The 25,527-nt window shown below is 45.0% G+C and overlaps 1 protein-coding gene across 1 annotated transcript in view; it reads right to left on the reverse strand.

Annotated features, from left to right (window-relative positions):
- Positions 1–6,700: 6,700 nt before the first annotated feature.
- Positions 6,701–25,527, reverse strand: part of xrcc5 (X-ray repair complementing defective repair in Chinese hamster cells 5) — a 296,785-nt gene continuing 277,958 nt past the window's right edge. The window contains exon 21 of the mRNA XM_059647633.1: positions 6,701–6,956. Within this exon, the coding sequence (XP_059503616.1) occupies positions 6,942–6,956 (15 nt within the window). The 3' untranslated portion in view covers positions 6,701–6,941. The remainder of the gene's footprint in view (positions 6,957–25,527) is intronic.

Below are 25,527 nucleotides of genomic sequence, written 5' to 3' on the forward strand. Positions count from 1 at the left end.
ATGATGGTGGTTTGGTGGTTAGCACTGTTGTCTCACTGCGACAGGTACTTGGATTCGATTCTAGCCTTGGGTGACTGTGTGGAGTTTGCACGTTCTCCCTGTGTCTGCGAGGGTTTCTGCTAGGTGGTCTGGTTTCCTCCCACAGTCCAAAAATGTGCAAGTTAGATGGATTGGACGTGCTAAATTGTCCATAGTGTTCAGGGATATGTAGTTTGGATGTGATAGCTATTGGAAATATAGGGGTTAGGGGATGGGTCTGGATGGAGTAGTCCTCAGAAGATTTGTATACACTTGCTGGGCTATATGGCCCATTTCCACACTGTGACAATTCTATGAAGAGAGCTAGGAGTGATATGAGGAGGAAACTTCTTTACTCAAGAGAATTGTTAGGATTTGGAATGTGGTGCCTGAGAGAGTGGCAGAGGCAGATTCCTCAGAGGTTTCAAAAGACAGTTGGATAGATATTTAAAAGTGATTAGAGGGCTATGGAGAGATGTCTGGAGAATGAGACTAGCTGGGTAACTCTTTTGGGAGCCAGCTTTGTGGGACACAATGGGTTGAATGGCCTCCTTCCGTACTGCAAATTTTATTAATCTATGAATTTAGCACCTTATAGGCATGTCCTTAGTCTCCACGAGAAGATCTACTTTTTCAACTCTCAAGTGACATCACCTTTGTTTTGACTGCCCATTTACTTGTCTATAAACACTCTTGTATGTCTCTTAGACACTTCTTCAGATCATCATTTCTTACCCACACTGAGGTAAACATATTTTTCATATTCACCCTAACTCTATGATTTTGTTTCAACACAAATTACACTTATATTTTTATATTCCAACATTGTGTTTTTTTTTACTAATATTGCCTGCTTCCCTCCTCCCTGTCACCCTAAAAACGCTCCTCTTAAAACAAGGTTCCCAATTTAAGCCAAGCTTAAGCTGCATCACTGTTATATATCATAGCCCTTGCTTTGTGTATCATATGTATCCCACTTGATTAAGTATTATGCGCAAATCTGGGCTCTACACCTTAAAAAGGACATATTGGCATTGGAGAAAGCACAATGTAGATTTACAAAAATAATACCTGTATTGTGGGGTTTATGTTACAGAGTCACAGGACTGTCCAGCGCAGAGAAAGACCCTTCGGTCCAACTCGTCCATGCTGACTAGATATTCTAAATTAATCTAGTCCAATTTGTCATCATTTAGGGCAGCACAGTGGCTAGCACTGCTGCCTCACGGCACCAGGAACCCATGTTCGATTCCACCCTCGGTTTCCTCTCACAATCCAATGATGTGTAGGTTAGGGTGGATTGGCCATGTTAAATTGCCATAGTGTTTGGGGATGTATAGATTAGGTGGGTTGTAAGGGATGGGTCTGGGTGGGATGCTCTGAGTGTTGGTGTGGACTTGTTGTGCCAGAAGGGCCTGTTTCCATACTGTAGGGATTCTATGATTCTCATTTGGCCTATATCCCTCCAAATCCTTCCTACTAATAGATCCACCCAGATGCCTTTTAAGTGTTGTACTTGTCCCAGCCTCCACCACTTCCTCTGGCAGTTCATTCCATACACGCACCACCCTCAGCATGAAAAAGTTGCTCCATAGTCCCTTTTAAACCTTTCCCACCACACCTTAAACTTATGTCCTCTATTTTTGGACTTGCCTACCATGGGAGAAAGACCTTGACTATTCATCCTACCCATGCCCCTCATGATTTAATAAATCTCTATAAGGTCACCCCTCAGCCTCCAATGCTCCGGAGAAAATGGCCTCAGCCTATTCAGTCTTTCCCTATAGCTCATACCCTCCAACCATGACAACATCCCTGTACATCTTTTCTGAACCCTTTCAGGTTTAACATCTTTCCTATAGCAAGCTGACCAGCATTAACACAGTACTCCAAATGTGACCTAACCAATGTCCTGGACAGCAGCAACATGACCTCCCAATTCTTAGACTCAATGCACTCATCAATAAGGTCAAGAATACCAAATGTCTTCTTCACTACCCTGTCTATGTGTGGTTCCACTTTCAAAAGAACTATAAACTTGCATTCCAAGGACCTTGTGTTCATAAACACTCTCTTTATGAGGAGATATTATATAAATTAGGATAAAGCAAAGAACGACACATGCTGAAGATCTGAACGATAACAGAAATTGCAGAAGAAGCTCAGCAGGCTTGGCAGCATTTGTGGACAGGAAGCAGAGTTTGGGTCCAATGACCCTTCTCCAGAACAGATAGTACTAGGAAAAGGGTTAGCTGCGCTGAAACAACCCATGTGATAGCAGGGCCTGTGTATGGGGGTTGGTAAAGGACATAGAAGGTGGTGTTCAGGTCCTAAAATTAGAGAACATAGAACAGTACAGCACAGTACAGGCCCCGCAGCCCACAATGTTGTGCCGAACTTTTACCCTGAACGTAAGGTCTATCTAACCTCCAACTCTACCTTATACTGTCATCCATATGCCTATCTAATAGTCGCTTAAATGCCCCTAATGAGGCCAACTCCACTACCCTCTCCAGCAATGCATTCCACGCTCTCTGAGTAAAGAACCTACCTCTGACGTCTCCCCGATATCTACCTCCATTCACTTTAAAACTATGCCCCCTTGTAGAAGTACCTCAACCCTAGGAAAAAGTCTCTGGTTGTCTACTCTATCTATACCTCTGGTCATTTTGTACACCTCTATCAAGTCACCTCTCATCCTTCATTGTTCTAAAGAGAAAACCCCTAGCTCTCTCAACCTTTCCTCGTAAGATCTTCACTCCATTCCAGGCAACATCCTGGTAAATCTCCTCTGCACCTTTTCTAACGCTTCCACATCTTTCATGTAATGACGTGACCAGAACTGGACACAATACTCCAGATGTGGCTGAACCAGGCTTTTGTATAGCTGGAGTATAACTTCACGGCTCTTGAACTCCATCCCTCTATTAATGAAAGCTAACACACCATGCACCTCCTTAACAACTCTATCTACCTGGGTGGCAGTTCTCAAGGAACTGTGAACACGAACCCTAAGATCCCTCAGCTTCTTAACACTGCCAAAAATCTTTCCGTCAACCCTATATTTTGCTTTCAAGTTTGTCCTTCCAAAATGAATCACCTCACACTTTCAGCATTAAACTCCATCTGCCACTTCTCAGCCCAGCCCTGCATTCTATCAATGTCCCTTTGTAACCAAGAACAGCCCTCTGCACTGTCCACAACGTGACCCACCTTCGTATTGTCCATGAATTTGCTAATCCACCCTTCCACTCCTTCATCCAAACCATTTACAAAAAAGCACAAATAGAAGAGGACCCAGAACAGAACCTTGTGGCGCACCACTTGTAACTAAACACCATGTTGAATGTTTTCTGTCCACTACCACCCTTTGTCTTCTAAGGGTCAGCCAATTCTGAATCCAATCTGCCACATTTCCCTGTATCCCATGCCTCCTTACCTTCTGCATGAGCCTACCATAGAGAACCTTATCAAATGCCTTACTTAAATCCATGTATACCACATCCATTGCTCCACCTTCATCCACGTGTTTGGTCACCTCTTCAAAGAATTCAATAAGGTATGTGAGGCATGATCTACCCTTTACAAATCCATGCTGGCGATCACAAATCAAACTGTGCCTTTCCAAGTGATCATAAATCCTGTCTCTCAGAGCCCTTTCCAATAATTTTCCCACCACTGACATAAGACTAACTGGCCTGTAATTTCCAGGGTTATCCCTGTTCCCTTTTTTGAACAAGGGAATGACATTTTTCTCTTTCCAATCGACTATACCCATGGACAGAGAGGACGAAAAGATCATCGCCAAAGGCCCTGCGATCTTGTCCCTCGCTTCCCATAGAATCCTTGGACAAATCCCATCAGGCCCAGAGACTTATCTATCTTCAACGTCCTCAGAATTCCTAGCACATACAAAGAACAAAGAAAATTACAGCACAGGAACAGGCCCTTCGGCCCTCCAAGCCTGCGCCGATCAAGATCCTCTGTCTAACCTGTCATCTATTTTCTAACGGTCTGTGTCCATTTGCTTCCTGCCCATCCATGTACCTGTCCAAATATAGAACATTACAGCACAGTACAGGCCCTTCAGCCCTCGGTGTTGTGCCAACCTGTCATACCGATCTCAAGCCCATCTAACCTACACTATTCCATGTACGTCCATATGCTTATTCAATGACGCCTTAAATGTACCCAAAGTTAGCAAATCTACTACCGTTGCAGGCAAAGCGTTCCATTCCCTTACTACTCTCTGAGTAAAGAAACTACCTCTGACATCTGTCCTATATCTTTCACCCCTCAATTTAAAGCTATGCCCCCTCGTGCTCGCCGTCACCATCCTAGAAAAAGGGCTCTCCCTATCCACCCTATCTAACCCTCTGATTATTTTATATGTTTCAATTAAGTCACCTCTCAACCTTCTCTCTCATGAAAACAGCCTCAAGTCCCTCAGCCTTTCCTCGTAAGACCTTCCCTCCATACCAGGCAACATCCGAGTAAATCTCCTCTGCACCCTTTCCAAAGCTTCCACATCCTTCTTATAATGCGGTGACCAGAACTGTACGTAATACTCCAAGTGCGGCCGCACCAGAGTTTTGTACAGCTTCACCATAACCTCTTGGTTCCGGAACTCGATCCCTCTATTAATAAAAGCTAAAACACTGTATGCCTTCTTAACAGCTCTGTCAACCTGGGTGGCAACTTTCAAGGATCTGTGTACATGGACACCGAGATCTCTCTGCTCATCTACACTGCTAAGAATCTTATCATTAGCCCAGTACTTTGCCTTCCGGTTACTCCTACCAAAGTGCATCACCTCACAGTTGTCTGCATTAAACTCCATTTGCCACCTCTCAGCCCAGCTCTGCAGCTTATCTATGTCTCTCTGCAACCTATAGCATCCTTCATCGCTATCCACAACTCCACTGACCTTAGTGTCGTCTGCAAATTTACTAACCCATCCTTCTACGCCCTCATCCAGGTCATTTATAAAAATGACAAATAGCAGTGGACCCAACACCGACCCCTGCAGAACACCACTAGTAACTGGTCTCCAGGATGAACATTTCCCATCAACGACCACCCTCTGTCTTCTTTCAGCAAGCCAATTTCCGATCCAAACTGCTATATCTCCCACATATATCTAACGTGTCTGCATTTATCACCTCCGCTGGCAACGCATTCCAGGCACCCACCACCCTCTGTGTAAAGAACTTTCCACATCTTCTTTACTAATATAAAAGCAGAGACTGCACAAGCCTCTGATGAGAGAACAAGGCATGCAAACAGCAACATGGACCTGACACACTTGATCAGTATGGGTATCAAACCCTTGATCTTGGCATTATTAGCACCATGCTCTAATCGTCTGAGCTAACCAACCACCACTAATATATTAGTAATGTATTTGCAACCATTATTGTACTCAATGTTGTGTCCTGAAGGTTGCAGGGTCCCCAAGGGGAATATAAACCTTGCAGTAGACCTAATGCAGGAATGATGGCAAGGGAGCATTGTGGTATAGAGAAATAGCTACAAATCTACTCCAAAACCTTAGAAATGGTAGGCAACACGGAGTCATTTTTACAGACAGAATATAGATTTTGTGCAAAATGGTCACCCAGTCTGTGTTTTGTTTCCCCAAAGGACAAATTAAGCCTGCTTATCTGGAATTTAGAAGGTTAAGTGATGGCCTGGTTGAAGTCTTCAAGATATTGATAGGAAAAGACAGGGTAGGTAAAGATAAACTGTTACCGTTGGTTGCAGATTCTGGAACTGGGGGAATACTCTACAACGGAGGCTCAAACTGTTCAATTGAGATGTTAGGAAGCATTTCTCCAAACAAAGGGTGGTAGAGGTTTGGAACTCTCCTTCACAAACAGCAGTTAATTAGTTGTTAAATTTGAATCCGAGCTGATTTTTTTTTGTTAAGCATTGAGGTATTAAGGGATATGTGCCAAAGGCAGGTTTGTGGAGTTAGGCCAACGAAGTCATGGATCTCATTGAATGGTGGATTAGGCACAAGGGGCTGAATGGGTTACTCCTGTACCTGTTATCCAATGTGAACATTGATCTAGAGATTGTAGGAACTGCAGATGCTGGAGAATCTGAGATAACAAGGTGTAGAGCTTGATGAACACAGCAGGCCAAGCAGCATCAGACGAGCAGGAAGGCTGACGTTTCGGGCTTAGACCCTTCTGCAGATTTCTGAAGAAGCGTCTAGGCTTGAAAACGTCGGCTTTCCTGCTCCTCTGATGCTGCTTGGCCTGCTGTGTTCATCAAGCTCTACACCTTGTTATGTCTGAACACTAATCTACACTGTTTTCCGAATTATACAATTTACCTTTCTATATGCCTTTCTAAGAAAAGTATTTCATATTTCTTTTATTTCAAAACCTTTTTCTTCCACTTTGTATTCTGACAACTTTTTCAGCACTATTCTAGAACTGTTCTAATAGATTGTTCTCCCTCATTAGCATTTGAATGAAACACTCATTTAGAAAGCCAGCACAGACACAGCAGGCCATTTGGGTGCCTACTGTTTTTGTAACAATTGAGAGTCTGAAAAATGCACATTACTTGCATTCTATCATGTGAGTTTACTTCTTTCCCCCATTTCTATATCTGTTGTATGTACTGATGGCACTGTAAATCATTGCACAAGATCAGTTATTAACCATGCCAATAATTCAAAACTAGTTTTTATTTGTCGTTTCGGATTGATGAGTAAAGAACCACCTGAGTACTTGCAGACAGTGGTAGAATGAGTGTAAGAACAATGTTTATCTGATTAAATCATCACACAAAAGATCAATGTAAACATTCCTGCATCCTTTAGCAGTCTACTGACAAAGCATGAACAGATGACTTTTTCATCTTCTTCTTTCCACAGTCACTGTCTATTCCTCCATTTGTGAAGGTTCAGCTTACATCATATCAAGCTGCAAAAGCAAACACACAAGTAAGAAACAGATTAAAATAGTACTGGGTAAAACAGTCTAGGTCCAAAGTTGACACTTGGTTGGTCTACATTTAAAAGACATTTAGATTTTTTTCTTTATTCATTAACGGGATGAGGGCATCAATGTCTTATGGTCTTATTTATTGCCCAACCATAATTGGCCAGAGGGTAGTTTAGAGTCAACCACATTGCTGCGGTTCTGGAGTCACATGTAGGCCAGACCGGGTAAGGATGGCAGTTTCCTTCCTTTAAGGACATTAGTTAACCAGATGGGTTTTTCCTGACAATCGACGATGGTTATCATTAGATTCTTAATTCCAGAACTTTACTGAATTCAAATTCCACCATCTGCCATGGTGGGATTCAAACTTCAGCCCCCAAGATGTTAACTAGGTCTCTGGATTAAGAGTCCAGTGATAATACCAGCAGGCCGTTGCCTCCCCTTAGTATCAGTATACGAATAAGGAATGTTTGCAGAGCTTTCGACAAGCGCAGCCTGGTGGGACTAATTTAGTTTGGGATGTAAAAAACGAAATAATTGCAGATGCTGTAAATCAGGAAACAAAACAGCAATTGCTGGAAAAGCTCAGCAGGTCTGGCAGCATCTAAAGGAAAAAACAGAGTTAACATTTCGGGTGTGGTGATCCTTCCTCCAAACACTTCTGTTTTCAGCTTGGGATGTGGTCGGCATGGACTGGTTGGACATGGTCATATCACGTCCGGAATACTGTTCATGTTCAAGAATTGATCATTCTCTTTCCTCTGATTATTGTTCTCATGACTTTCAATCACAATTCATTTTTATACCCTTTAATTCTGTGAAAACTGGAATTGCAAATGCTCTCAAAACCAATGTATTGTGAAAGCAGGTTAAGGCAACGGTACTTTTAATGGAACAAATATAGGGGCAGGGAAGCCATGCTGTTCAGCACATACATGTTGGTGTAATCTTTGTTGGGTAGTAAATGAGGAGAGGCGTTAATGAATATTTTTCGTCAGTATTCACAAAGGAAAAAGACAATGTTGTTGAGGAGAATACTGAGATATAGGCTGTTAGACTAGATGGGATTGAGGTTCATAAGGAGGAAGTGTTAGTAATTCTGGAAAAATGTGAAAATAGATAAGTCCCTTGGGCCAGATGGGATCAATCCTAGGATTCTGTGGGAAGCTAGGGAGGGGATTGCAAAGCCTTTGGCTTTGATCTTTATGTCGTCATTATCTACAGGAACAGTGCCAGAAGACTGGAGGATGGCAAATGTTGTCCCTTGTTCAAGGAGGGGAGTAGACACAACCCTGGTAATTATAGAACGGTGAGCCTTACTTCAGTTGTGGGTGAAGTGTTGGAAAGGATTATAACAGATAGGATTTATAATCATCTAGAAAGGAATAATTTGATTAGGGATAGTCAACACGGTTTTGTGAGGGGTAGGTCGTGCCTCACAAACCTTACTGAGTTCTTTGAGAAGGTGACTAAACAAGTGGATGAGGGTAAAGTGGTTGATGTGGTGTATATGGATTTCAGTAAAGCGTGTCATAAGGTTCCCCACGGTGGGCAATTGCAAAGGATACGGTGGCATGGGATTGAGGGTGATTTTAGTGGTTTGGATCAGAAAGTGGCTTGCTGGAAGAAGACAGAGAGTGGTAGTTGATGGGAAATGTTCATCCTGGAGACCAGTTACTAGTGGTGTACCACAAGGGTCGGTGTTGGGTCCACTGCTGTTTGTCATTTTTATGAATGACATGGATGAGGGTGTAGAAGGATGGGTTAGTAAATTTGCAGAAGACACTAAGGTCGGTGGAGTTGTGGATAGTGACGAAGGATGTTGTAGGTTGCAGAGAGACATAGATAAGCTGCAGAGCTGGGCTGAGAGGTGGCAAATGGAGTTGTATGTGGAAAACTGTGAGATTATTCACTTTGGAAGGAGTAACAGGAATACAGAGTGCTGGGCTAATGGTAAGATTCTTGGTAGTGTGGATGAGCAGAGAGATCTCGGTGTCCATGTGCATAGTTGTCACCCAGGTTGATAGGGTTGTTAAGAAGGCAAACAGTGTGTTAGGTTTTATTGGTAGAGGGATTGAGTTTTTGAGCCATGAGATCATGTTGCAGCTGTAAAAAACTCTGGCGTGGCCGCACTCGGAGTACTGCGTACAGTTCTGGTCACCACATTATAGGAAGGATGCGAAAGCATTGGAAAGGGTGCAGAGGTGATTTACCAGGATGTTGCCTGCTATGGAGGGACGGTCTTATGAGGAAAGGCTGAGGACTTGAGGCTGTTTTCGTTAGAGAGAAGAAGCTTTAGAGCTGACTTAACAGAGACATACAAGATGCTCAGAGGATTAGATAGGGTGGACAGTAAGAGCTTTTTTCCTTGGATGGAGATGGCTAGCACCAGGGGACATAGATATAAATTGAGGGGTGATAGATCCAGGACAGACGTCAGAGGTAGATTCTTTACTTAGAGAGTAGTAAGGGTGTGGAATGCCCTGCCTGCAACAGTAGTAGACTCACTAACTTTGAGGACATTTAAGTGGTCATTGGATAAACGTATGGATGATAATGGAACAGTGTAGGTTAGATGGGCTTCAGATTGGTTTCACAGGTTAGCGCAACATCGAGGGCCGAAGGGCCTGTACTGCACTGTAACATTCTATGTTCTCTGGTCTTGAATAACGGGAAATTAAATCACAGCCTAGAAATTAAATATCCAAATACAGCACAGCTGGTCTGCCAAGGAAGAAAACTGAGCTTCCACCTCCCTGCTGTACTTCACCACAGCCAACCCTAAGCAATTCTTCAGCCTGATTTCTCTTCATAGCTCAGTATAAAAAATAAATTAATCCCACCTCCCTGCTTCCTTACTGATACAGCCCTGAATCAATCCCTAACTAATTTTCCCAATGACACCAGAATAAGTTGAAAAGTGATTTGTTGAGAGAAGAATACGGGCAGCGGCTGCACGACATGAACAATGGCTAGTCAATTGGGAAAATATAGCATGATTAAAAAATGATATTTACGACGTTGAGTAAAATGAAGTCCAATTGACCAAGCAAGAATTGATTAACAAGGTGAGATTTTCAGTGATTATCTTAGTGAGATAATTTCAACTAGGCAATAATTTCAGTACTATTATATAAGTCATCAGCAAACTGGTAAATACAGTCAAGGAGTTAAATGCATGGCTTAAAGATTGGAGTGGTAGGCTTGGGTTTCTATTCCTGGGGCACCAGATCAGTAATGGAATTGAATGGAACTGTTCTGGTTGGACAAGCTTCATTTGAAACAAGCTGGAACCAGTGTCCTGGTGAATTAAATAACTGTAGAGGGGGTTTTAAACTAATTAGAGGGCGCCAGGAGCCAGGGGATATGTAGGCTTACAAAGCAACTATTTTGATGATACTCAAAATGAGACTGTCTGAAATAGGGTCAATGACCAGAAAATGTAGGAGCAGAATGAGTCCATTTGGTCCATTGACTCTTCTCTGCCACTCAGAGTCATAGAGGTCTACAGCATGGAAACAGGCATTTTGGCCCAATCGACCCATGCTGCCCTGTTTTCACAATTGAACTGGCCCCACTTGCTTGTGTTTGGTCCATATCACTCCATACCTGTCCCACCTATGGGCTTGTCGAAAAGTTTCTTAAATGTCAAAATTGTACTTGCTTTCACCACTATGTCTGGCAGCCTGTACCAGACACTCACCATCCTCCGTGAACAAACTGCCCCTTTGGACACTTTTGTATTTCTCCCCTTTTACCTGAAACCTATGCCCTCTAGTTTCATACTTCCTTACCACGAGGAAAAGCTGTTGGCGTTCTATCTTATCCATGCTGTTCATGATTTTATATACCTCTATAAGGGTATCTCTGTCTCCTATGCTCTGGGGAAAAATGCCCCAGCCTATACAACCTCTCAAACCTTCCAGCTTAAGTAGCATTCTAGTAAATCCTTTCTGCACTCTTTTTAGTTTAATAATATCCTTTCTTTTGTATGACAACATGAACTGCATGCAGTACTCCTAATGAGGCATCCCAAACCTTACACTCAATGCTCTGACCAAAGAAAGCAAGCATACCGAAAGCCTTCGAAACCACCCTATCCCACCTGTGACTTCATTTTCCAGAAGCCAAGAATCTGTAGCACTAGATCTCTTTGTTCTATAACACTCCCCAAGGCCCTACCATTCAGTGTGTCAGTTCTTCTCCGGTTTGATCCACCAAAATACAACACCTTGCATTTATCTGAAGTAAACTCCACCTGCCATTCTGCGATCTGACCCAGTTGATCAAGACCTCACCGCATTCCCAAAAAGGGACAGGAATGGTTGTTGCAGGTTCCAGGATTTAGATGTTTCAGTAAGAACAGAGAAGATGGTAAAAGAGGGGGAGGTGTGGCATTGTTGGTCAAGGACAGTATTACAGTTGCAGAAAGGATGTTTGGGGACTCGTCAACTGAGGTAGTATGGGTTCAGGTTAGAAACAGGAAAGGAGAGGTCACCCTGTTGGGAGTTTTCTATAGGCCTCCGAATAGCTCCAGAGATGTAGAGGAAAGGACAGCAAGGCCGATTCTCGATAGGAGTGAGAGAGACAGGGTAGTTGTCATGGGGACTTCAACTTTCCAAATATTGACTGGGAACACTATAGTTTGAGTACTATAGATGTGTCAGTTTTTGTCCAGTGTGTGCAGGAGGGCTTCCTGACACAGTATGTAGATAGACCATCAAGGGGCCAAGCCACATTAGATTTGGTACTGGGTAATGAGCCTGGCCAGGTGTTAGATTTGGAAGTAGGTGAGCACTTTGGTGATAGCGATCACAATTCTGTTATGTTTACTTTAGTGATGGAAAGTGATAGGTCTATACCACTGGGCAAGAGTTATAGCTGGGGGAAAGGCAATTACGATGAGATTAGGCAAGATTTAGGGAGTATAGGATGGGGAAGGAAACTGCAGGGGATGGGCACAGTAGAAATGTGGAGTTTATTCAAGGAAAAGCTTCTGTGTGTCCTACATAAGTATGTACCTGTCAGGCAGGGAGGAAGCTGTAGAGCGTGGGGGCCGTGGTTTACGAAGGGGGTGGAATCTCTGGTCAAGAGGAAGAAGGCGGCTTATGTTAGGATGAGATGTGAAGGCTCAGTTAGGGCACTTGAGAGAGCTTAGAAGAGCCAGGAGGAGACATGAGAAGTTGTTGGCGGATAGGATCAGGGTAAACCCTAAGGCTTTCTATATGTATTTAAGGAATAAAAGAATGACGAAAGTAAGATTAGGGCCAATCAAGGATAGTAGTGGGAAGTTGTGTGCGGAGTCAGAGGAGATAGGGGAAGCACTAAATGAATATTTTCAAACAGTATTCACTCTAGAAAACAACAACGTTGTCGAGGAGAATACTGACATACAGGCTACTAGACTATGTGGGATTGAGGTTCACAAGGAAGAGGTATTAGAAATCCTACAGAGGGTGAAGACAGATAAGTCCCCGGGCCGGATGGGATTTATTCTAGGATCCTCTGGGAAGCTAGGGAGGAGATTGCCGAGCCTTTGGCATTGATCTTTAACTCAGCATTGTCGACAGGAATAGTGCCAGATGATTGGAGGATAGCAAATGTGGCGCCCTTGTTCAAGAAGGGGAGTAGAGACAACCCCGGTAATTATAGACCAGTGAGCCTTACCTCAGTTGTTGGTAAAGTGTTGGAAAAGGTTATAAGGGATAGGATTTATAATCATCTAGAAAGGAATAATTTGATTAGGGATAGTCAACACGGTTTTGTGAAGTGAAGGTCGTGCCTCAAAAACCTTATTGAGTTCTTTGAGAAGGTGACCAACCAGGTAGATGAGAGTAAACCGGTTGATGTGGTGTATATGGATTTCAGTAAGGCGTCTGATAAGGTTCCCCACAGTAGGCTACTGTACAAAATGCGGAGGAATGGAATTGTGGGAGATGTAGCAGTTTGGATCAGATATTGGCTTGCTGAAAGAAGACAGAGGGTGGTAGTTGATGGGAAATGTTCATCCTGGAGACCAGTTACTAGTGGTGTACCGCAAGGGTCGGTGTTCAGTCCACTGCTGTTTGTCATTTTTATAAATGACCTGGATGAGGGCATCCAAAGATGGGTTAGTAAATTTGCAGACAACACTAGGTTCGGTGCAGTTGTAGATAGTGACGAAGGATGCTGTAGGTTGCAGAGAGACATAGATAAGCTGCAGAGCTGGGCTGAGAGGTGGCAAATGGAGTTTAATGTCGACAATTGTGAGGTGATGCACTTTGGTAGGAGTAACCAGAAGGCAAAGTACAGGGCTAATGGTAAGATTCTTGGTAGTGTAGATGAGCAGAGAGATCTCGGTGTCCATGTACACAGGTCCTTGGAAGTTGCCACCCAGGTTGACAGGGCTGTTAAGAAGGCATACAGTGTTTTAGCTTTTATTAATAGAGGGATCGAGTTCCGGAAATAAGAGGTTATGCTTCAGCTGTACAAAACTCTGGTGTGGCCACACTTGGAGTATTGTGTACAGTTTTGGTCACCCCATTATAAGAAGGATGTGGAAGCTTTGGAAAGGGTGCAGAGGAGATTTACTAGGATGTTGCCTGGTATGGAGGGAAGGTCTTACAAGGAAAGGCTGAGGGACTTGAGGCTGTTTTCATTAGAGAGAAGAAGGTTGAGAGCTGACTTAATTGAAACATATAAAATAATCAGAGGGTTAGATAGGGTGGATAGGGAGAGCTTTTTTCCTAGGATGGTGACGGTGAGCACGAGGGGGCATAGCTTTAAATTGAGGGGTGAAAGATATAGGACAGATGTCAGAGGTGGTTACTTTACTCAGAGAGTAGTAAGGGACTGGAACGCTTTGCCTGCAACGGTAGTAGATTCGCCAACTTTAGTTACATTTAAGTCGTCATTGAACATAGAACATAGGACATTACAGCACAGTACAGGCCCTTCGGCCCTCGATGTTGTGCCAACCTGTCATACCGATCTCAAGCCCATCTTACCTACACTATTCCATGTACGTCCATATGCTTGTCCGATGATGACTTAAATGTACCTAAAGTTGGCGAATCTACTACCGTTATAGGCAAAGCGTTCCATTCCCTTACTACTCTCTGAGTAAAGAAACTACCTCTGACATCTGTCCTATATCTTTTGCCCCTCAATTTAAAGCTATGCCCCCTCGTGCTCGCAGTCACCATCCTAGGAAAAAGGCTCTCCCTATCCACCCTATCTAACCCTCTGATTATTTTATATGTTTCAATTAAGTCACCTCTCAACCTTCTTCTCTCTCATGAAAACAGCCTCAAGTCCCTCAGCCTTTCCTCGTAAGACCATCCCTCCATACCAGGCAACATCCTAGTAAATCTCCTCTGCACCCTTTCCAAAGCTTCCACATCCTTCTTATAATGCGGTGACCAGAACTGTACGCAATACTCCAAGTACGGCCGCACCAGAGTTTTGTACAGCTGCAGCATAACCTCTTGGTTCCGGAACTCGATCCCTCTATTAATAAAAGCTAAACCACTGTATGCCTTCTTAACAGCCCTGTCAACCTGGGTGGCAACTTTCAAGGATCTGTGTACATGGACACCGAGATCTCTCTGCTCATCTACACTGCTAAGGATCTTACCATTAGCCCTGTACTTTGCCTTCTGGTTACTCCCACCAAAGTGCATCACCTCACACTTGTCTGCATTAAACTCCATTTGCCACCTCTCAGCCCAGCTCTGCAGCTTATCTCTGTCTCTCTGCAACCTACAGCATCCTTCTTCACTATTCACAACTCCACCGACCTTAGTGTCGTCTGCAAATTTACTAACCCATCCTTCTATGCCCTAATCCAGGTCATTTATAAAACTGACAAACAGCAGTGGACCCAACACCGACCCTTGCGGTACTTGGATAAGCATATGGACGTACGTGGAATAGTGTGGGTTAGATGGGCTTCAGATCGGTATGACAGGTCAGCACAACATCGATGGCCAAAGGGCTTGTACTGTGCTGTAATGTTCTATGTTGTATAACTTTTCTCACTGTCCACTATATCACCAATTTTGGTGTCATCCACAAACCTGCTCACCATGCCTCCTCAATTCTCTCCCTGATGCCAATGTCAGGGATGTCACTGAGTGGCTGCAGTGCATCCTGACCTAGGTGGGTATTAATACAGAGATTGTGACACACATTGGCACCATCAACATAAGTAGAACAAGGAATGAGGTCTTGCATCAAGAATTTAGGGACTAAGCAGTAAATTATAAAGCTGGACCTCAACGGTTGTAATACCAGGATTACTTCTGGCGCCACATGCTATTAAGTCCAGAATTGAGAACAGGGCAGATAAATGCATGGCTGAAGAATTAGCGCAGGAGTGATGGTTTTAGAATCCTGGATCACTGGGACCATTTCTGGCCAAGATGGGTCCTTACAAGTGGGACAGTCTGCAGCTGAACCAGAATGACACCAACGTCCTTCTGGAGGGTTTGCTACTTCTGTTGGGCAGAGCCAAAACTAGCTTGGTGGGGGAGGGGACACAGTGTGTTAGTTCAATAGTGACAAGGTATGGTTGAGAAAAGGATCCTAGGCAGACAGTGTTCATCTATGTTGTGTCTCAAGAAAGTAAGATGAGGCTGGTTGGCCTGGGCTTTAATATTGGAGTATTATAGGCGAGACAGATGAAATAAGGTATGGATTGACATATGGAAATGTGATGTTGCTGCCATCACAGAGGCCTGGTTGAATAATGCAATCAGAAACTGATAACACAGGAAGAGGCCTTTCAGCCCATTCTGGCCGCACCAGTAAAAAAAACCTAAATATTCTGTGTCCATTTTCCAGCGCTAGGTCCTGTAAACTGTAGATTAGAACTCCCTGTTGGTCATTCATTCAACCCTAAATGAAAACCAAAAGAACTGCAGATTTTTTTAACTTTCTGTTTAGTGGATTAGCAGGGGTGGCAGTGCAGGTAGAGGAATGTTCCTCCTGCATGATGTATGAGGTGATGGATGCCATTAGTGTCCCATCCAAATACGTCTGCAGGAAGTGCACCCAACTCTTGCTCCTTCAAGACCACGTTAGGGAACTGGAGCAGGAGCTGGATGAACTTCGGATCATTCGGGAGGCAGAGTCAGTGATAGACAGGAGTTACAGGGAAGTAGTTACTCCTAAGCGTGAAGAAAGCTGGGTAACTGTTAGAAGGGGGAAAAAGCAGTCAGTGCAGGGATCCCCTGTGGTTGTTCCCCTGAGAAACAAGTATATCGTTTTGGATACTGTTGGGGGGGATGACTTACCAGGGGCATGGAGTAGGGTGCAGGTCTCTGGCGCAGAGTCTGTCCCTCTTACACAGAAGGGAAGGGGGGATAGGAAGAGAGTGATAGTCATTGGGGACTCAATAGTTAGAGGGAATGACAGAAGGTTTGCCAGGAATGAAAGAGACTCACGGTTGGAGTGTTGCCTCCCAGGTGGCAGGGTGCGTGATGTCTCGGATCGTGTCGTTGGGGTCCTGAAGGGAGAGGGTGACGAGCCCCAAGTCATGGTCCACATAGGCACCAACGACATAGGTAGAAAGAGGGTTAGGGATGTCAGGCAGGATTTCCGGGAGCTAGGGTGGAAGCTGAGAGCTAGAACAAACAGAGTGGTTTGTTACCCGTGCCATGTGATAGTGAGGCGAAGAACATGGAGACACTTAAGATGAACACCTGGCTGCAGGGATGTTGCAGGAGGGAGGGCTTCAGGTACATGGACAATTGGGGCTCATTCTGGGGAGGGTGGGACCTCTACAAACAGGACGGTCTCCACTTGAATCAGAGGGCCACTAATACCCTGGGTGGGAAATTTGCTAGTGCCATTCGGGTGGATTTAAACTAGCTCAGAAGGGGGATGGGAGACTGAGGTGTAGTCCTAGTACACAGGAGGATGCGCGTAGGGAGGACATGGCCAGGGCCTCACTGTCACAGGAGTGTGCTGGCAGACAGCAAGCTGGGTTGAAGTGTATCTACTTTAACGCAAGGAGTATCTGGAAAAAGGTAGGTGAGCTTGCAGCTTGGATAGGTACCTGGGACTTTGATGTTGTGGCCATTTCGGAGACATGAATAGAGCAGGGTCAGGAATGGATGGTGCAGATTCCAGGGTTTAGATCTTTCATTAAGGTCAGGGAAGGTGGTAAAAGAGAGGGAGGTGTGGCTTTGTTAGTCAAGGACAGCATAACAGTGGCTGAAAGAACTTTTGATGAGGACTCGTCTACGGAGGTTGCTGAGGAAGGTTTGTCGACTGAGTCAGTATGGGTGAAAGTTAGGATCAGCAAGGGAGCAATCACCTCATTGGGGGTTTTCTACAGACCCCCAAATAGCAGTAGGGAGATTGAAGAACTCATAGGCCGGCAGATTGTTGAAAAGTGCAAATGTAGCAGGGTTGTTGTTATGGGTGAGTTCAACTTTCCTAATATTGATTGGAACCTCCTTAGTACAGATCGTTTGGATGGAGCCATTTTTGTCAGGTGTGTTCAGGAGGGTTTCCTTACTCAGTATGTGGACAGGCCGACGAGGGGGGAGGCCATTTTGGATTTGGTGCTCAGCAATGAGCCAGGACAGGTGTCAGATGTCGCGGTGGGAGAACACTTTGGCGACAGTGACCACAACAGCCTCACATTTACCATTGCCATAGAAAGGGAAAGGAGCAGTTACCAGGGGAAGATATTTAACTGGGGAAGGAAATTATGATGCTATCAGGCAGGAGTTGGGAAGTACAGATTGGGAGCAATTGTTCCACAGAAGGGGCACAACAGACATGTGGAGACTGTTTAAGGAGCAGTTGTTGCGAGTGATGCATAAATTTGTTCCTCTGAAATAGGTAAGAAGGGGTAAGATGAGGAGCCTTGGATGACAGGAACAGAGGTGCTTCTCGTCAAAAAGAAAAAGGCAGCTTACGTAAGGTGGAGGAAGCAAGGGTCTAGCACAGCTTTAGAGGATTACAGGCTTGCTCGGAAGGAGCTCAAAAGTGGACTGAGGAGGGCCAGGAGAGGGCATGAAAAAGGCTTGGCAGGAAGGATTAGGGAGAACCCGAAGGCATTTTACTCATACGTGAGTAATGAAAGAATGATCAGGGAGAAGGGAAGGCCTATCAGGGACAGCGTAGGGAATTTATGCGTGGATTCTGAGCAGATAGGGGAAGTCCTAAATGAGTTTTTTGCTTCGGTTTTCACAAAGGAAAGGGATCTTGTTGTGAATAAGAACTTTGAGGAGCAGGAAAACCGGCTTGAACAGATCGAGATTGAGGAAGTTGATGTGCTAGAAATTTTGGCGAACATTAAGATTGATAAGTCCCCACGGCCAGACCAGATTTATCCTAGGTTGCTCCGGGAAGCAAGAAAGGAGGTTGTTAAGCTGCTGGCGAAGATCTTTGCTTCCTCACTCTCCACGGGAGTCGTACCAGAAGATTGGAGGGAGGCAAATGTTGTTCCTCTTTTCAAGAAAGGGAATAGGGAAATCCCTGGAAATTACAGACCAGTTAGTCTTAAGTCTGTGGTCAGCAAGGTTTTGGAAAGAATTCTGAGGGATAGGATTTATGACTATTTGGAAAAGCATAGCATGATTAAAGGGAGTCAGCATGGCTTTGTGAGGGGCAGGTCATGCCTCACAAAACTTATTGAGTTCTTTGAGGAAGTCATGAGACAGGTTGACGAGGGTCGAGCAGTGGATGTGGTGTACATGGACTTCAGCAAGGCATTTGATAAGGTTCCCCGCGGCAGGCTCATTCATAAAGTCAGGAGGTATGGGATACAGGGTGATTTGGCTGCCTGGATTCAGAATTGGTTGGCTGACAGGAGGCAGAGAGTGGTTGTAGATGGTAAATATTCTGCCTGGAGGTCAGTGCTGAGTGGTGTCCCGCAGGGCTCTGTATTTGGGCCTTTGCTCTTTGTAGTTTTTATAAATGACTTGGATGAGGAGGTTGAGGGGTGGGTTAGTATGTTTGCTGATGACACAAAGGTTGGAGGTGCCGTTGATAGTATCGAGGGCTATTGCAGGCTTCAGCGAAACATTGACTGTATGCAGAGCTGGGCTGAGAAATGGCAGATGGAGTTCAACCTGGATAAATGCAGAGTGATGCATTTTGGAAGGTCGAACTTAAATGCTGAATATAGGATTAAAGGCAGGATTCTCGGCAGTGTGGAGGAACAGCGGGATCTTGGTGTTCAAGTGCATAGCTGCCTAAAAGTTGCTACCCAAGTGGATAAGGTTATTAAGAAAGCATATGGTGTTTTGGCTTTCATTAACAGGGGGATTGAGTTTAAGAGCCACGAGGATATGCTGCAGCTCTACAAAGCCCTGGTAAGACCACACTTGGAATATTGTGTCCAGTTCTGGTCGCCCTATTATAGGAAAGATATAGAGGGTTTGGAGAGGGTGCAAAGGAGGTTTACCAGGATGCTGCCTGGACTGGAGGGCTTGTCTTATGAGGAGAGGTTGACTGTGCTCAGACATTTCTCTCTGGAGAGAAGGAGGAGGAAAGGTGACCTCATCGAGGTGTACAAGATAATGAGAGGCATGGATACAGCCGAAAGCCAGAGACTTTTCCCCAGGGCAGGATTGACTGCCACGAGAGGTCATAGTTTTAAGGTGTTAGGAGGAAGGTATAGAGGAGACGTCAGAGGGAGGTCCTTCACCCAGAGAGTTGTGAGCGCATGGAATAGTTTGCCAGCGGTAGTCGTGGAAGCATAGTCATTAGTGGCATTTAACCGACTGCTGGACATGCACATGGACAGCAGTGAATTGAGGGGAATGTAGGTTAGGTTATTTTATTTTTGGATTAGGATTATTCCACGGCACAATATCGTAGGCCGATGGGCCTGTGCTGTGCTGTACTTTTCTATGTTCTAGATACTGTAAGTCAGGAACAAAAATGGAAATTGCTGAAAAAACTCAACAGGCCTGGATGCATTTGTGAAGAAAAAAAATCAGAGTTAGCATTTCAGGTCAGGCGACCATTCGTTCTCAGAATGGGAGTTGATTCTTATTTTCCTCCTCTTGTGAATTTGATCCCAATGAATATAAAGAACAAAGACCAAAGAAAATTACAGCAAAGGAACAGGCCTTTTGGCCCTTCAAACCTGTGCCGATCCAGATCCTCTATCTAAACCTGTCTCCTATTTTCCAAGGATCTGTATTCCTCTGCTCCCTGCCCATTCATGTATCTGTATAGATACATCTTAAATGATGCTATCGTGCCTGCTTCTACCACCTCTGCTGGTAATGCGTTCCAGGCACACACCACCCTCTGCGTAAGGAACTTTCCATGCATATCTCCCTTGAACTTTTCCCTTCACCTTGAAATCGTGACCCCTAGTAATTGAGACGCCACTCTGGGAAAAAGCTTCTTGCTATCCACCCTGTCTATTCCTCTCATGATTTTGTAGACCCTAATCAGGAACCCCCTCAACCTCCATCTTTCTAATGTAAGTAATCCTAATCTACTCAACCTCTCTTCATAGCTAGCACCCTCCATACCAGGCAACATCCTGGTGAACCTCCTCCGCTACTCTCCAAAGCATCCACATCCTTTTGGTAATGTGGCGACCGGAACTGTACGCAGTATTCCAAATGTGGTCGAACCAAACTGCTATTCAACTGCAACATGACCTGCCAACTCTCATATTCAATACCCCTTCTGATGAATGAAAGCATGCTGTATGCCTTGACCACTCTATTGATCTACGTTGCCACCTTCAGGGTACATTAGACCTGAACACCTAGATCTCTCTGTGTATCAATTTTCCCCAGGGCTTTTCCATTTACCCGCTCTTGATCTTCCAAGGTACATCACCCCACCTTTGGATTGAACTCCATCTGCCATTTATCTGCCCAACTCTCCAATCTATCTATATTCTGCTGCATTCTCCGACAGTCCCCTTAAGACCATAAGACATAGGAGTGGAAGTAAGGCCATTCGGCCCATCAAGTCCACTCTGCCATTTAAATCATGGCTGATGGGCACTTCAACTCCACTTCCCTGCACTCTCTCCGTAGCCCTTGATTCCTTCTGAGATCAAGAATTTGTTGATGTCTGCCTTGAAGGCTTTCACTTCTCCTATTCCACCAATCTGCAAACTTGCTCCAGGTCATTTACGTATATCACAAACAACAGTGGTCCCAACACGGATCCCTGTGGAATACCACTGGTCACAGTTCTCCATTTTGAGGAACTCCCTTCCACTACAACTCTCTGTCTCCTGTTGCCCAGCCAGTTCTCTATCCATCTAGCTACTACACCCTGGGCTCCATGCAACTTCACTTTCTTCATCAGCCCACCATGGGGAATCTTATCAAACGACTTACTGAAGTCCATGTACATGACATCTACAGCCCTTCCCTCATCTATCAACTTTGTCACTGCCTCAAAGACTACTAGGAATCAGGACAACACACAAATCCACTGGCTTGGTACAACAGTCACTCACAAGGACCAAATACCGCATACCCACGACATGCAGGACCAACATAGCATACAAAATGTGATGCAAGGACTATCAAAAACATTACAATCGGCCAGGCAGGAAGGAAACTAACCAATCAGGATTTACGAACACCAGCTAGCAGCAAAATGACACGACAAACGTTCCCTCATCTCACTACACTCAGACAATGAAGGCCATTGATTAACTGGGACGACATGACCATCCCAGTTCAAGCCAACCATAGAAACACATGGGAATTCCTACAGGCCTGGTTCCTCACTCATAATGCAATCAATGAACACGCAGAATTAGACACTATATACAAACCCTTGCAAAAAAAAATCAGAAATCATGCTGCAACTGTACAAAATGCTAGTGCGACCTCATTTGGAATATTGCATGCAGTTCTGGTTGCCCCATTACAGGAAGGATGTGGAAGCATTGGAAAAGGTCCAGAGGAGATTTACCAGGATGTTGCCTGGTCTAGAGCGCAGGCCTATGAAGAAAGGCTGAGGGTCTTGGGTCTGTTCTCATTGGAGAGGAGGAGGCTAAGAGGTGATTTAATAGAGACATACAAGATGATCAAAGGATTAGATAGGGTGGACAGTGAGAGTCTTTTTCCGAGGATGATGACTTCAGCTTATACAAGGGGGCATAGCTACAAATTGAGGGGTGATAGATTTAAGACAGATGTCAGAGGCAGGTTCTTTACTCAGAGAGTGGTAAGGGAGTGGAACACTCTGCCTGCCAATGTAGTTAACTCAGCCACATTAGGGGCATTTAAACAATCCTTGGATAAGCATATAGATGATGATGGGATAGTGTAGGGGGAGGGGCTTAGATTAGTTCACAGGTTGGCGCAACATCGAGGGCCGAAGGGCCTGTTCTGCACTGTATTGTTCCATGTTCTATGTTTTAAATGACAAAACACCTCAACAGGCCGGATCATATAAATATCAAGCGGAATAGGCCAACATAGTTTCATTGGAGGCCACACTGATGATGTCACCTAACATGGAGACGAAACATCTGAACTGTAACCAGCCTCATCCACAACCCGAGCTACAAATCTTTGCAACAGCCTTAAAAATTGCATTTGACTTCTTAACTACCAACTGAACCTGCTGTTAACCTTAAGAGACTCCTGAACAAGGACTCCCAAATCTCTTTGTGCTTCAGACTTCCGAAGACTTTTACCATTTAGAATATATTCTACACCTCTATTCATCCTATCTTATGCGTAACCTCATACATTTGTACATTGTATTTCATCTGGCATTTCTTTGCCTACTCGCCTAGCAAGTCCAAGTCCTTCTGTACCCTCCCTGTTTCCTCAACACTACCTGTCCCTCCACCTATCTCCATAATATCTTCAAACTTAGTGACAATGCCTTCAGTTCCTTTCTCCTGGTCATTAATGTATCACATGAATAGTTACAGTTCCAACACCAACCCTTGCCGAACTCCGCTAGTCTCTGTCTGTTATCCTGAAAAAAGACCGCTTTATCCTTACTCTCTGCCTTCTGCCAGTCAGCTAATCCTCTGTCCATCCCTTGCTCCTAACACCATGGGTTCTTATCTCAATTAGCAGCTTCCTATGTGGCACCTTGTCAAAGGCTTTTTGAAAATCCAGATCATTCACATCTACTGGCTCTTCTTTGTCTAACTTGCTCAGTACCTCCTCAAAGAATCCTATCAGATTTGTCAAACATGACCTCCCCTTGATGACTCAGCCCTATTTTGCCATGCACTTCCAAGAACTCCATAAAGTCATCCTCAATAATGGACTCTAAAATCTTACCAACATTCAAGGTCAGGCTAACTGGCCTTTAGTTTCTTGTCTCCTACTTCCTTCTATTCATGTACTTGGGTGCTCTGTGACCCAATCCTCTCCGCACTACTCCTGATTCTAAATTGGTGCTACTTCCCTCTCTCATCCAGAATTGGAGAAGTTTATGGATTTTGCTTCCAACTTCCATCCCGTTCTCACCTTCACCTGGTCCATTTTTGACTTCTTCCTTCCTTTAATTGACATCGTTGTTTCCATTTCTGGAGGCAAGCTGACCACCAATGACCACTTCAAACTGACCACCTCCCACAGTTACTTTGACTATCCCCACACCATTCTTCGTGTAAAGAACCTATTCCATTTCCCCAGTTCCTCTGTTTTTGTCGCACCTTTTCCGATGATGCCAACTACGACAAGGGGCGTCTGAAATGTTCCACATCTTCGTAAACCAAGGATCCCCCAGCAATGTGGTTGACAGAGTCCTCTGATGTGTCTGACCCATCTTCTGCACTCCAGTCCTCACCCTTCTCTTCCTTCCAGGATAGGGATCCCCATGTCCTCACCTACCATTTCACCAACATCCACATCCAAAGGGTCATTAGCTGTCATTTCTGCCACCACCAGAAACATATTCCCTTCTCCTCCATTGTCAGTCTTCCACAGGGACTGTTACTTCCAGTCCTTTGTCCAATCCGCCACCACTCCCAACAACCCCACATTATGGAAGGACCTTCCCATGCAATCACAGGTGTAAAGCCTGCCTAGATAACAAAGTGTGGAGCTGGATGATCACAGCAAGCCAAGCAGCATTTCAGGAACACAAAAGCTGACGTTTCGGGCCTAGACCCTTCATCAGAGAGGGGGATGGGGAGAGGGTTCTGGAATAAATAGGGAGAGGGGGGAGGCGGACCGAAGATGGAGAGAAAAGAAGATAGGTGGAGAGAGTGTAGGTGGGGAGGTAGAGAGAGGATAGGTCAGACCAGGGAAGACGGACAGGTCAAGGAGGTGGGACGAGGTTAGTAGGTAGGAAATGGAGGTGCGGCTTGAGGTGGCAGGAAGGGATGGGTGAGAGGAAGAACAGGTTAGGGAGGCAGAGACAGGCTGGGCTGGTTTTGTGATGCAGTGGGGGGAGGGGACGAACTGCGCTGGTTTTGGGATGCAGTGGGAGAAGGGGAGATTTTGAAGTTTGTGAAGTTCACATTGATACCTTTGGGCTGCAGGGTTCCCAAGCGGAATATGAGTTGCTGTTCCTGCAACCTTCGGGTGGCATCATTGTGGCACTGCAGGAGGCCCATGACGGACATGTCATCTGAGGAATGGGAGGGGGAGTTAAAATGGTTCGCGACTGGGAGGTGCAGTTGTTTATTGTGAACCGAGCGGAGGTGTTCTGCAAAGCGGCCCCCAAGCCTCCGCTTGGTTTCCCCAATGTAGAGGAAGCCACGCCGGGTACAATGGATACAATATACCACATTGGCAGATGTGCAGGTGAACATCTGCTTAATATGGAAATTCATCTTGGGGCCTGGGATGGGGTTGAGGGAGGAGGTGTGGGGGCAAGTGTAGCACTTCCTGTGGTTGCAGGGGAAGGTGCCGGGTGTGGTGGGGTTGGAGGGGAGTGTGGAGCAAACAAGGGAGTCACGGAGAGAGTGGTCTCTCTGGAAGGCAGACAAGGGTGGGGATGGAAAAATGTCTTGGGTGGTGGGGTCGGATTGTAGATCTACACCAGATTATAGTCAAACAGGTTGATTTAAAAACACAGGCTTTTGGAGCCTCACTCCTTCTTCAGGTGTTAGTGAGACAGGAAAGTATCAGACACAGAATTCATAAGTAAAAGATCAAAGGGTCACACCGCTGATGAGGATAAACTAAACTTTATATGGATGATGATGGGATAGTGTTGGGGGGGGAATGGGTTTAGATTAGTTCACAGGTTGGCGCAACATAGAGGGCAGAAGGGCCTGTTTTGCGCTGTATTGTTCTATGTTCTAAACAAACTCAAGATGCTGTTATAACAAGGTGTAGAGCTGGATGAACACAACAGGCCAAGCAGCGTCAGAGGAGCAGGAAAGCTGGTGTTGTGGGCCTAGACCCTTCTTCAGAAAATTTTCTCTCTCCCACATACACACACTCTCTCCCCTGCACACACAACGCACACACACTCTCTCCCCCGACACACAGTCTCTCCGGCTCTCACACACACACTCAAACTCTCTCTCTCTCCCCCGCACATCAAACACACACACACACACTCTCCCACATGCACACAAACACAGGCACACACATTCACACACACACACACACACATCCACTCCCAAGCACGCACGCAC

This window comes from Stegostoma tigrinum, chromosome 7 (genome assembly GCF_030684315.1).
Source record: "Stegostoma tigrinum isolate sSteTig4 chromosome 7, sSteTig4.hap1, whole genome shotgun sequence".
In the NCBI taxonomy this organism is placed as follows: domain Eukaryota; kingdom Metazoa; phylum Chordata; class Chondrichthyes; order Orectolobiformes; family Stegostomatidae; genus Stegostoma; species Stegostoma tigrinum.